We start from the raw sequence: 14396 nt of genomic DNA, 5'->3' as shown, positions 1-14396 counted from the left end.
TCATTCCTATAGGGGGATAAATGTTACTGCCCAGAACAATAAGCTCTGCAGAAAATGTCACAGGAAGTTATAGTAAGAGAGCAGGTGCCCAATAAATCTTTATCATGTAATATAGTGACTTTTATCAGATAAAGTGACTGTGTAGGGAAGGGAGCTCTTAGTTTAGGCCAGAATTTCTACAACAACCTTCACCCCCCTCCCTACCATCAATCCTTTCTCCTTTCAAGTTATTTAACAAGTATTTATGAGCACCTACTGTGTGCCAGGCTTAAGGTTCCCAAGATTAATCTTATAAAAACACAGCTTTCAACATATAAATTCTAAAGTCTGCTGCCTGGCTTTCAAGGCTCAAATCCCATCCTGTGGTTCCCTTAGTCCTCAGAGTATGGCTGCCCAGTGTAATCCTTCTGAAAACCATTCACTGCCATGTGTTGTGCTCTGGGCCTCTCCCCAAGCCTCTAGTCATCATAAGCTACTTCCATGAAGAAGTGAAAAACCGATAGTCTTATATTGGTACTCCCCCAGGGACGTTTGCATCATAAAAGTGAAAAGTGTTTTTCAGAGGAATTAAAATCTAACATTAGATTTCCAGGCCACATGGCAGGGTCATAGCCAGGGAGTAGACTGTGAGTGTGTGGTATGTGTGGTGTTTGTGGTGTGTGCACGTGTGTGCATGTGTGTGTTTGTGTTTTAGGGGAACAGAAAACAAAAATGAGAATATTGGTTATGTCTCAAACCACATGGAACAGTATCCACTTTTCTTTGTCACTACTGACATAAATTTCTATGAATATTTTTTAACCCATTGAGACACCAGAGAGACATTTTTCTGCCAGTCTAAAATTTGGAAGCCTTGAAAAGTTCCATGTTTGCTAACTCCAGCAAGTATCCAGTAAGCTTTAAGTAAACACTTCTACAAACACTTTTGTTTCCCTACCACCCGGGAACCACTTTTACTAAAGACTTTTGCTTAACCACATTCTAAGTGGCTCTGCATCTCTCGCTACCAACCACTCTCTCCTTTCAACACCTAGCAGGAGAAAATCTAGGTGGCAGGACACTGACAAGATGCCTTAGTCACACAGCAGCAAAGCCACCTAGTGTGCATGAAAGCAGTTCACATATTCTGTAGCTGTGAAGAGGAGAAATCAGAAATGCAAATTAAGCCCTGGCTGGTGTGGCTAAGTGGATTGAATGCTGGCCTGCAAACCAAAGGATCGCTGGTTCGATTCCCAGTCAGGGCACATGCCTGGGTTGCAGGCCAGGTCCCCAGTTGGGGATGCATGAGAGATAACCTCACATGGATGTTTTCTCTCCTCTCTTTCTCCCTACCTTCCCCTCTCTCTAAAAACAAAAATAAATAAAATCTTAAAAAAAAAAGAAAAAAATGCAAACTGACTCCAGAACACTGAGCAGACAGAAAGGCACCAAAGCTTTTCAGGCAGGCTTCCCAATTGAACACTGAGGCATTGGATTGCATTGAGGCCGACCCACCCAACACATTAGCCTCCTTATTCTCTGATACACATCTCTATCCTTGTAAACTCTGCACAGATTTGCTCCTTTCTTTGTGCCTTTGGTACTCTGTCACATAGAACTTCCTGCTACAGAAACACCATTTTGCTGAGCTCCCTTTAAATTCAGATTTCCTCTCTCACTCTACCTTGTGTACTGTCTCCCTTCAGAATTGCTGATCAGCAAGACTTGTGCCAGCCACTTATTTTTATTATGATGCTGAGGATCTCTGCTAATCAGACAACTATTTACTGAGCACATATCACGAGCCCAGCCATGTACCAGATACAATGTAGAACACAAAAATATCATAATAATCCCTGCTCTTACAGCATCTGAAACCTGTCTGAGGAGGCAAAACAAATATACATGAAGAGTCAAATAATATAAAAATGGGAAAGATAATGCAAGGTACAAAAGTCTTTGTAATTGCTAGAGGTCAGAAGACATCACAGGTAGCTGGGGTGTTCTATCTATTACCTTCCCCAGTTCTCCAGTGTCACTCCCCAGTCTATCTTCAAACAAAACAACAATTTTGGGGGTGCTTACAACATGAAAAGCACTGTTCAGAATGCAAGTGGCCCTTTGCAATCAAGTAAAGATAAAATGCAAATGCAAAGAGCTAGTTTATAAAGCAAAATATGGTAAGTGGTGAGAGAAGCAGGAAGCATCCAAACAAAGCTATTGTGCTCTTCATGCCTCTCAAGGAAAAACACTTCTACGACTGTTAACAATGATAGAGATGATGAAATCACAGAGACTTCAATGGGAGTCTGTTTTGGTTCTCTACTGCTGCATGAAAACTACCCTAAAACTTAGTAGCTTAAATCACTGTATTTTGCTTACAATTTTGTGTTTCAGAATTTGGCTAGCTTGTCTCTGATCCATGTGACGTCAGCTGGGTGGGTCTGGGGGATCTTCGACCTAGTTGTCCCCTTCACTCACATATCTCATATATCTGTGGTCCTTGGTATATTGCTCTCTCTCTACACATACACACAGTATCTCATCCCCTAGGACCTCTACACATGGCTTAGCCTTTTCCTAGCATGTCTGTATCAGGGTATTCAACATTCTTCCATGGCAATTTAGGGCTCTATAAGACCAGTATAGAAGCTGTCAGGGCCCTTAAAGGCAAGGTGTGGAACTGATATAGAAACACTCCATCATACTTGATTATATTTCAAAGACATCGCAGTTCAGCCTGAACTCAAGGGAAGGGCAAACAAACTCCCTACATGAAGAGTGAAAAAATATGACCCTGCAGGGAATATAAAAATGTGTTTATTTTTGGAAATCTTCAATTAATGTGATATTTTATGTTATAAATTTAAGGGAAGAAGGCATAACTAAGAAAAATAGTCTTCTGCTTTGAATTGCCTGCTTTACAACGTATGAAAATGTTCATGGCGGGTAATGATTGCCCTGGTTTAAATTGTTCCTGAAGAACATTATTTATACTTCCATCACATTTCTTAGAGGAAGACTTGAACTGTTGTAGGTAGAATAGGCAAGCGTTGCACCCTTCCATCTACGAGGGGAGAAGAGAGGAACCCAAATGCCAGACGAAACAAGAATTTGGTCACAGAGACCAGAGTGAGTGTAAATTGTGGAACTGGTCAGAGGAGCAATTGTCTGAAGACAGAAAGAGATCTTCTAGGGCAGAGAAGAGAGTTGAGAAGCAAGTATAAGTGGAGAGCAGGCCAGGAAAGCTGGACCTATCCTCAGCAGAGAGTGAAGGCTCAACGCAGGGACAAAGGCTCATGGATCAGACTCTCATCTCCAGGGGCCCCAGCTCTGAAGAATTATAATACAGAGGAGAAAACTAGGAAAGGAACCCTGAAACACAAGAACTTAACACCCATGGTGTTAGCAATGAACGTGGTGAGGAGCAGGTAAATTCCAGAGATGTGTGGAAGGTTAAGCCAAGACATTTTGCAGAGGATTAACATAGGGTAAGAGAGAAAGAGAGGAGTCAAGGGTGACTTCAAATTTTTTGCACAAACAACTGGAAAGGCTGTAGGTAGAGCAGGTTTTCACAGAAAATCAGGAGCTCAATTCTACTATTCGAACTTTGACTTGCCTATTGCACATCCAAGTAGATATAAGAAGGCAGTTGAACATAAATGTTGAGTTCAAGAGGGAAAAGCAACATCTAGGTATAAATCAGGGGGCCATCAGAAAATAAATTCCAAAGAGTTAGAAGACAAAATTACCAGATATAAAGAAAGCCACCAGTAAGGTATAAAAATTCTAAATTTGTCCTAAATTTATAACTAAAAAATTGTCATCAAAAACATATAAAAGAAAAATTGATGAAACTAAAAGTAGTAATATACAAATCCAAAATTATAGTTTGAGATTCTAATGTACTTCTCTCAGTAGTGATAGAGCAAGACAGCAAAAAAAATCAGGAAGCATACAGAAGTATTTCAACATTATTGGCAAATTTGATTGGTTTGGCATCTAACAAGGCAAATTTGATTGGCTTGGCATCTAAAAAGGGGGGACTAAGTGAAATATATAGAGATACTACAAAAAGGTAATCATTAGCTCTGAAAAATGTAAATTTGCCTAAATATCAAGCAGGGAATTGGCAATCCAGAGATTAGCAATAGTAGATAACCAATATGAATGCCAAGACTTGAGAGGTAAGTGAGGATGAAGTCTTACTGTCCCATAAGTATTGGAGCAACTAGTAGAAATTGAATCCTCAGCAGATCTGTCCAGTGACAGCTGGAGTCATAGAGGAGTTGTTGCCTGAGGCAGAGGAGAAATGAGAAGTACCCCAACTTTTTTCTCCCTTCCATCCTCCAGTTTCTCACCAGTACCACTTGAAAACTGACAGACAAGGTGGTACCTGGGAAATGGAACCTGAAGAGACCATTCCTTTCGCAATATGGGACAGCACAGATAAGTGCTCAGAACAGATGTGAGAGAAAACAGGCAAATGACTGCTATATCACATCCAGCACTTTGTACTTCATTGGAAGGACAATGGGGAATTGTTGAAGAGTTTTAAGCAGGAAGTCATAAAGTGATTGGCATTTTTAAAATATCACCCAATCTGCAGTGTAAAAATTGCACTGGAGAGAGAGAGATGGTTGTGATGGTTAATTTTATGTGTCAACTTCGCTGAGCTGTGGAATACCGGCATGTCTAGGAAACACTGTTTCTGGGTATTTCTGTGTTTTTCCAAAAGAGATTAGCTTCTGATAAACAATAGACTGAGGAAAGAAGATTCACCCTCCCCAATGTGGGTAGGCAACATCCAATCATTTGAGGAACTAAAATTGGACAAAAAGGCAGAGGAAAAGCAAATTTGCTTGCTTTCTTCTTGAACTGGGACATCTGTCGTCTCCTGGCCTCAGACATCAGAGCTCCTGGTACGTGAACCTTCAGACTCTGGGACTTAGGCCAGTGGCTTCCCTGCTTCTTAGGCCTTTGAACTCAGATGGGATTACAGCTTTCCTGGTTTCCCAGCTTTCAGATGGCATATCTATCACAGGACTTCTCAGCCTCCATAATCATGTGAGCCAATTCCCATGATAAATATCTTCTTATATCTCTATACATCCTATTGGTTCTGCTTCTAGAGAACCCTGACTGATACAATGGTCATGAGAAGAACAGTTATGAGATCATTGTCTTAGTCTAGGCAGAGATTATGGTGAACTACACTAAAGCTGTGGTAGAGGAGTGAACTGATTTAAAACAGATGTAAAAGTTAGGCTTATGAGGACAGAAAACTGATTCTAAGTGAGGAAGAAGTCAAGGATGACCCCCAGGTTTCTATCTGGAACAACAGGGGGAAGTGTAGGGGTCATTTTCTGAGATAGGAAAAACAAAAGCAGAAATACATTAATAAGGAAGATGATAAATTCAGCTTCAACAGCTACAAGTCATCAAAATGGTGGGATCTGATGGGCAACTGATTATCTGGGCCGAGGGTTCAGAAGGAGGATATGAATGGGGACACACATCTAGAAGTCATCAGCATATACCTGATCTCTGAACCCAAGGTGGGTAAAATCATCTTGGAAGAACATATACAGTCAGAAGGGAGCCCAAATTTGGAGAAACTCCAATATTTAAAAGATGAAGAAGAAAAAATCAGAAGTCAAAGAATATTTCAGAAGAAAGTAAAGAGAATGCAATGCCAAGAGTGTCTCAGAAAGGAGGTGTGCTTTACATGTAAAATATAATTGAGAAATCAAGATTAGAACTAAGATATGACTTTAGTGAGTATTGTTTCTCTAGGGGTTGAGTAGAAACTGGGTTAGATTGTGAGATCAGGAAATAATAGCATCAAGTATGGACAACTCAGTACAAGAAGTTTGATTGGGAAAGGGAAGCGCCAAATAAAATAGCAGTTAGGAGTGGGTTTACTGGACAATAGGAAGTGTTATAAATTTTTTAGGAAAAGAATGAATGACACAGTCTATGAGAATACATGGGGCAGCAAATATGTACTCGTACCCTCAAGTTTCATTGTTCTTGGTGCCCACTGCTTTGACTTATAGGAAATGTAGACATTAGAAGATTCTCCTTCCCCAAGTATCTCCCAGGGTGCTAAAACGAACCCACCCTGGTCATTGCTTGCTACTACCCCCATTACAAGTGCTCATTCAAAGCAAACCTGCTATTCCCAAAAGGTTTAAGCTGGTGCCATTTAAATCCCCTTGCTCCCACCAGCTGATCTTGGCTGTTTTGAGGGTTGCAGCTGCCAACAGTGCTGCCAGATAAGCACCCGTGTCATGGTTGTTGGTGCCAGCAAGGATAGGACTTCAGAGCCCGCCAAGGACAGGGACCAGGTTAAATTATCCGTTTGTGCTGGCTCCCATGTAGACATCTGCTGGTGTACCCAGGCAGACACTCTCCTACAAAGCAAGAACCACTATGACCGTTTGAGTGTGTGTATGTATATTTGTGTGTGTGTGTGTGTGTGTGTGTGTGTGTGAGAGAGAGAGAGAGAGAGAGAGAGAGAGAGAAAGAGAGACACAGACAGACAAACAGACAGAGAGACAGAAGTTTCTTTTGGCAGAAAGTTCTGTATGTATTCTAACTCATTTAAGTCTCACAACAATCCTCTGATTATTATCATCCCTATTTTATAGCTTAGGAAATTGCAACGTGGAAAAGTGATGTAATTTGAGTAAGGTCACAAATCTAAGAGGTGGGGGCAGGGTACACATGCAGGCAAGTCTGGCTGTGGATGCCACGCTCATACTCCATATTGTCATTTTGACTCTGTGCTGAGGGTGCCTCTACAAGCCAGCAGACTCCTCTTTCCCTTGTAGTATGTTCTCCTCTCACCCTTTTCTGAAATTTGGCCACAGATTCCACCCCGGCTCATCAGAAATATTTTTACAGCTGGTCTGATATTGGAGAGGAAATGGTCTCAGTCCCTGGTTGCACTCCTAGGCAAATTAGTGGGTGTCTATTCTGTAGACTGTAGAAAGGGAAAGGACTACTTTTAAGCCACAGATCAGCCAAACTGAGTATATCCAGGATTCAAAGTGGCCTGTCATCTCAGTGCTCCTACCACTTAACACAGCACTCTTACTGAATCAAATGTTCTCTTAGTCAAATATTGATCTGACCAAGGTGTGTTGGATGAACTAGAGTCTTCCTCCTCACCCATGTAAGAGGATCACTACTGTGCCTGCTACATTGCCTGCTAATGGAGTAGAAAATTTTAGGCCCACGGTAATCAGGTTATGTTTTCTTTTTCTCCTTACAGAGACATTTCAAGAACCAGTATCCATTCCCTGCCTAGCTATGGCTTAGAAAATCTTAGGAAGCTGCGGGCCAGGTCAGCTTACAACTTAAAAAAGCTTCCCAGTGTGGAAAAGTTTGCTGCACTCGTGGAGGCCAGCCTCACATACCCCAGCCACTGCTGTGCCTTTGCTAACTGGAAACGTCAAATGTGAGTCTCTCGCGTCCATCTCTTGGATCCTGCTTTGGATTTCTCCAATGCAGAAAGTAGTTCACAACTTCTACATGTCTGTGGCATTAAGAGAATTTACTGGCAGAGAGATCATCCTGATGAAAGCCCTCAGGCACATTCTAGATCAAAGCTTCAGTATTGTAGAGCATTTCCAAGGTTTTTGAAAATGGGCTCACAGAAGAAGGCTGCTCACATGGTAGACTACCTGCCAAACATTAAATGAGACAACATGGAAAACACCAAGCATAGTGCTTAACTCATAGCTGATGTTAAATTGATATTTGCTCCCTTTTTCCTCTGTACCAATATGGATTTATCCTTCAAGTAGCAAACTCTGTACTCCATAAGTGTCCCAGGGACCACTCAAGCCAACTTTGGAGGGAAGAAACACAAACGCCATTCCAGAGACTGCTGCACTCATCCACAATACATCCCAGCCACCCTAAGCCTCTGTCACCCCTCCTCAGATTTTAGCATGTCACAGGGTGGACAAAGTTTAGGACATCTGTTCACTTTGGCTTTCCAGGTTGGTCAGATTAAAGAAGGTAATCCAAACAGAGCCACACCCCAGTAGATAACTGGTTAAAATTTGAGATAATCATAGACAGGATCTGGAGCAAGTAAAGAGGGTGTACTTGAGACTGCACATACTCCAGACATTGAAAAGACCAAGTAGAGATAGAATTATTGGGTATCAGGAACTCTCAAAGCTCTCACCTGCCTCTGCATGGATACAATCCACACCATGCACTGCACTCAGTCACGTGATGCCTTGCCACCACTCTAGTACAATATTCCAGCACTAATAGAGCTTCCTGGTGATATCATTTCACTGTTTAACACAAACTCCTCTACTATTCAGCCTTTAACATACATTGACCTACTCATGTAGACATATGCCCTGCTCATTATCAAATAAAACAAAACAACAAAACATTCGAAAATGACTTTAAAGTAACGAGGAAGTCACCCTCAGACCCATTTGATAGATATTCAGAAAAGGGGCTACTTTTCAGAATTTGCCTGTGTCACTGGGAAACTAGCCAGAATTAAACACTCCTTGCCAATTAGCTCAAGGGCTGGAGAATTTCTTCCTAATGACTAAAATTCTTAAGGACTTGGAATGAGGCAGAGGGCTTGCCACTTTTATGTGCCACACAAGAGTTATTCCAGCCAGGGCAAGAAATATACCAGTTCACTGCCAAAACCCTGGAACCCAACACCCCTCAGGAAAATCTCAACGGACACTGAGATCACCGTAAGAGCTGTGTGTAGCATGCTGGCAACACACCACAGGAATGTATGTTATCTTTCTGTGTTGCTCCCACTCCCCTGACCTGGCCATGCCCTACAGTGCAGGTGTAGCCTCAGGGCCTTCCCAGCCAGAAATCTCCAGGTCTGCTTACATTGCCCCCTGACTCGAAGCCTTCCCGATCCCTCCCGACTGCTCAGCTCTCACCCACTCCAGGTCTCAACAGTAGCTTACCATAAGGGCCCATCAGGTGCAGCAAAGGAGAGGCCCATGCCTCTCCTAAGAAGACATGCCAAAATGAATTGAAATTGCTGTTGGTGTTTAGTCATTAATTGAATAAATGTACACATACAAACACAAAACAAAATAATTATACTATTCAGAAGATAATCATGGAATTTTTTTAAAAGGTGTCATTTCCTTGTATACCATACTCGGTGTGGTTTAGATTCAAGTTCAAAGCTATGTGATGAAATCATTTTTCCAACCCTCATTTGTAAGTGCCCAAAGTGTAAATGTTAGGCCCCTGTGACTGTGAGCTTTTGGCCAGTGGCCCTCCTGGCCTCTCAGCAAAAGACCTTGTTACCCACACTCCTCAGCTGTCATGGAACCAGTTATTTCCTTGTCCTAGCTCTATACTCAGCTTGCATTGTTATTTTGTTCATTGTATTACTTAATTTTCTTGTATCTAGACCTTTTCTTCACTGCTAGATTTTAAACTGACACCCAGGACATATGCATCTAAGTGCCCTCACAGGGCCTAGGCCCCAACATGAGCTTAATAAGTAACCACCGTCATCTGCCTCCTCATGGCTGACATTTGCTGAGTGCTCAAGGCCAGGCACTGCAAGAATTTGCATCTTTATCTCATTTAATTCTCACAAAGCTAATAGTGTTATTTTTATTCCTTCCTCACAGAGACAAAAACTGAAGCTCAGAGACAGTAAATAATCTGACCAACATGAACCAAACTCAGATCCAAACTCTCTAGTCTATTGGCCTCCAAAGCTCAGGCTCTGGGCCACTCCACTCTGCACTTCCCGAGTCTCTGCTCACTGGTTCATCAGGGTCCGAGACGACCACTTTCTTAACTGACCCCCAACTGAATTCCTAGCTCTTTACGATCCTTAGTATTTGCAAAGGTACTACAGGGGCAAGATTTTACTTCCCTTGTTTCCACCTTTGTTTCTATTCTTTTCTCAGAGACATGTATTGCTTACCTTTTCCGCACCCATGTTGCTGGGTCACTTCTGTTTCAGAAAAGCAAAGCATCAATATTTAAAATATATTGGTGGTGGCATCAACAGTAAGAATCTTCACAGAAACCAACATAAGCCCTGGGGAGTGAAGGCCATCTGCAGGTTGTTAAACCAGGTTTGTTCCAATGAATGGAACCGCGGTCTACAGGCACCAGGCTACTTACTCCCTGGCCCTAGATTGAGCCGTCACTGCTCCAGTGACAGGGATAGGAGTCAGAATTAGAATAAGCACCAAAGAATAGAATATTCTCTTGTCCCCTCTACACCCATCTCTGAGCTTGCCTCACCTTTCTTGTAAGATCTCTAACACAAAAGATTTTCTTTGAATTTTCAATTACATGTATGTTAAGTCTTCAGCCCCCTTTAGTGCACCCATGGCAGATGTGAGAAGCCCTGTCTCTCTCTGAAACAAAAGATGGCACATTCTACAACCAAACAAAAAGAGTCCTTTGGCCCAAGAGAAAACGACTTCCCAGCAATTCAGTTCATTTCTCAGAGGGAGAGAAGGGAGGAAAGAGTTCTCCCTAACAACCACTTCTCATAAAAGTGAATGGGAAAAGTTCAGTCCATGCAGCCACTTGGCCAGCTCTCATCCTTGAGTATCAAATGTTGTCTTTACCTCCTTCACTCCTTCAGCCACTCTCTCCTTCTTATGAGGGGATCTTTGAGGAGTTTTAACACTCACTTCATACTCACATATGAGATTATGTTAAGTTTGCAAGAAAAGTAGTCACTACATTGATTGCTGTGAGCTTGCCTCCCAAGGAGGGTGGGACTTGGGGGTTGGGACAGGGGGGACGGGGAGGTTGCATGTGTGAAAGAGGGAGAAGGAGAGAGAGAGAGAGAGAGAGAGAGAGAGAGAGATTTTCTCCATCCCAAAAGAGACACAGGGTGAAACATCCCAATTCCTTTGAAGCCTTTGCTTCAAAACAGAACTATTGCCCTCCCTGTCTCTACATGCACTGCTCACCTGTGTGGGTAGAATATTTATGATCTGGCTGTTCAAATCCCTTCTGAAAGTGCCCTTATTCTGTTGACAAGGCCTCTTGTACATTTGGGTCTAAAAGGAAAACTAAGACAGAAAAGTGAGCCCAAGAAGAGCCAGCTCCCCAGGAGATGACTTACAATCTCGGAATAAATTAGGCCCCCTTGCAACCTTCATTTGCTCTTTTGGGCACTCACTAGGGTACTATTTAACATGAGACAGCCAGGTTTACTCTGCAGACAAATGTATGCCTGAAGACTATTGTGGCCCCTGGAGAGTGAAATAATAAATAGGACCCTCAGTAACATTTCAAGCAAATTAGTAGATCTCCCAGTAGCCTAGGTACCAAAAGCCAGAGGCAGGAGCTGGCTGGGAACTAACTACAGACTAATTTCCAATTTATGTAAATAAAAGAAGTTCTCATTTGAATCAGAAAACTGTCCAGATTTTCCAGTGACTTGGGTACTGAGTACAGGACTGGGGATAGATCCTATCCAAGCATATTAAGAGATGTTTGAATGGAGACGGGGGAGGGAAAGGGTGGAGTTGATATCAGGTCTGTAAATTATCTGCACTTAACAGTGAAGGCTTAGCTAGTCCCAGGCGCCTTCCTCCCCACATTCAGGTTGTGGCCAGATGGTTTCCCCAATGGGCCATCCAACGCTAGGAATAAATACACAAGTTGTTCTGTTCATTTACAGTAAGCAGCATTAACCCTTGATCTTAGCCTCAAGAGCAAACTGGTAGAAGGGGGAGGTGAAAATCTCAGGAAGAAACCCCATTATTTCTGCACTGTGCAAAGAAAGTGATATATTTGCCATTCTGGATCCAGGATGTTGATTCTATTCCTTTCTGTATTTCCCTAGCTCTGAGCTTCATCCAATTTGCGACAAATCCATTATAAGGCAAGAAGTTGATGATACAACTCAGGCTAGGGGTCAGAGAGTCTCTTTGGCAGACGACGATGAATCTAGTTACGCCAAAGGATTTGACATGATGTACAACGAATTTGACTATGGCTTATGCAATGAAGTGGTTGATGTGACTTGCTCCCCTAAGCCAGATGCCTTCAATCCATGTGAAGATATCATGGGGCATGTTATTCTCAGAATCTTGATATGGTTTATTAGCACTCTTACCATCACTGGGAACATCACAGTGCTGGTGATTCTGATTACCAGCCAATACAAACTCACAGTCCCTCGGTTCCTTATGTGCAACCTGGCCTTTGCTGATCTCTGCACTGGAATCTATCTGCTGCTCATAGCATCTGTTGATATTCACACCAAAAGCCAGTACCACAACTATGCCATTGACTGGCAGACAGGGGCAGGCTGTGATGCTGCTGGCTTTTTCACTGTCTTTGCCAGTGAGCTCTCAGTCTACACTCTAACAGCCATCACTCTGGAAAGGTGGCACACCATCACCCATGCCATGCAGCTAGAATGCAAGGTGCAGCTCCGCCATGCTGGCAGTGTCATGCTGGTAGGCTGGATCTTCGCTTTTGCAGTTGCCCTCTTGCCCATCTTTGGTATTAGCAGCTACATGAAGGTGAGCATCTGCCTTCCCATGGATATTGACAGTCCCTTGTCACAGCTGTATGTCATGTCCCTCCTTGTGCTTAATGTCCTGGCCTTTGTGGTTATCTGTGCTTGCTACACTCACATCTTCCTCACAGTGAGGAATCCCAACATCGTGTCTTCCTCTAGTGATACCAAAATTGCCAAGCGCATGGCTGTGCTCATCTTCACAGACTTCCTCTGCATGGCACCCATCTCCTTCTTTGCCACCTCTGCCTCCCTCAAGGTGCCCCTTATCAGTGTGTCCAAGTCAAAGATCCTCCTGGTCATGTTCTACCCCATCAACTCCTGCGCAAACCCCTTCCTCTATGCCATCTTCACCAAGAACTTCCGCAGGGATTTCTTCATTCTGCTGAGCAAGTTTGGCTGCTGTGAAATGCAAGCCCAGACTTATAGGACAGAAATCTCGTCCAGTTTCCACAACTCCCATCCAAGGAATGCCCGCTGCCCTCCAGTCCCCAGGGGTACCGATGGTTCCAATTACACACTTGTCCCTCTAAGCCATTTAGCCCAGAAATAAAACAATGTGCAAATATATCCAAGTGTTGAATGATAATTAAGTTTTGCCTTGAAAAACACGCCATGACATACATGACAGAGTGCTTCTACATATTCCATCTAACTTAATTTTCTTCACTTACCTATATGGTAAACTGGTCAGGAACTGTTAACTTAATGTGATATATTAGGAAGCTGGAGTATTACCAACATTAATGTATTACCAACATTAATGGAGTATTAATACCAACATTAGTAATTAAAATAATGCAATACTACAAAATCACACTTATTTTATACTTTATAATGTTCACAGCATTTTTGTTCAAATCACCTCAACTAATCCCTATAAAAGTCCTATTGAATAGGCACAACAGGAATTATTCTTGGAGTTTTTCAGAAGAGGAAACCAAGACCCAAAGGGTTAAGTCACTGTTTAAAATTGCTCAGTTTCCCTGGCTGGCGAAGCTCAGTGGATTGAGCGCAGGCTGGGAACCAAAACGTCCCAGGTTGGATTCTCAGCCAGGGTACATGCCTGGGTTGCAGGCCATAACCCCCAGCAACCGCACATTGACGTTTCTGTCTCTCTCTCTATCTCCCTCCCTTCCCTCTCTAAAAATAAATAAATAAAATCTTTAAAAAAAAATTGCTCGGTTTGTAAGAGGTAGAGCCAGGATTAAGTGTTTTGACAACCAGAAAACTTCTTAGAGAAGCAGCACAATATTCATTCACTCATTCATTTATTTGACAAGTATTTATTGAGTATCTACATGATGGCATTGTAATGTATCAACCTGGACAGGGTGAGCTATATTTCCCAGAATTCCTTTTCTTATGTTTCCTATTAGGGTGGGCCACAGGGAAGATTCTTGGAAAAACAGGAGGGCAGCAAGGAAGCCGTAGCCATTTGGTCATTCATACAGTTTATTGCTGATCTGCTGATTCAGCTCATTGCTATGAAGCAGCAGCTGGGCCTGCAGTTGCTCTACCTTCTCCTGGATCCTACTTCAGGTCCTCTGACTCCCAGACCAGGTCTGTGTATTTAGTTCTATGATGAAGGACCCCAGATTCTGCAGAATGCTTTCATCATCAAGGTCAGAGGCAATAAGAAAATGTGGCTCAATTTGACCTTGTGAGGTTTCATCTCATGCTTATAACCTCCAGAATACTCATGGTCTTCCCTTTATGACTGTTTTCCCTGTGGACTTCAAGCTCCAGCATCAGATGTACAGACAATATCCTTACAGAGACTGCTCAAGTCAACCCCACAATTGTATAAACCCATTCCATGTAACATAACACGTACACGCCTATGTGCGTGCGTGACTGGTTCTGCTTCTTTAGTTGAACTCTAATT

General features: G+C 42.6%; 1 protein-coding gene across 1 annotated transcript in view; it reads left to right on the top strand.

Moving 5' to 3' along the window:
* Positions 1-13239, top strand: part of FSHR (follicle stimulating hormone receptor) — a 124209-nt gene extending 110970 nt beyond the window's left edge. The window contains exons 10-11 of the mRNA XM_036029956.1: positions 7259-7444; positions 11828-13239. Coding sequence (XP_035885849.1) covers positions 7259-7444; positions 11828-13061 — 1420 coding nt within the window. The 3' untranslated portion in view covers positions 13062-13239. The remainder of the gene's footprint in view (positions 1-7258; positions 7445-11827) is intronic.
* The last annotated feature ends 1157 nt before the right edge of the window (positions 13240-14396 follow it).

Source organism: Phyllostomus discolor, chromosome 6 (genome assembly GCF_004126475.2).
Source record: "Phyllostomus discolor isolate MPI-MPIP mPhyDis1 chromosome 6, mPhyDis1.pri.v3, whole genome shotgun sequence".
Lineage (NCBI taxonomy): Eukaryota > Metazoa > Chordata > Mammalia > Chiroptera > Phyllostomidae > Phyllostomus > Phyllostomus discolor.
Note: the sequence above shows the minus strand (reverse complement) of the source record. Positions and strands in the feature narration are given on the sequence as shown.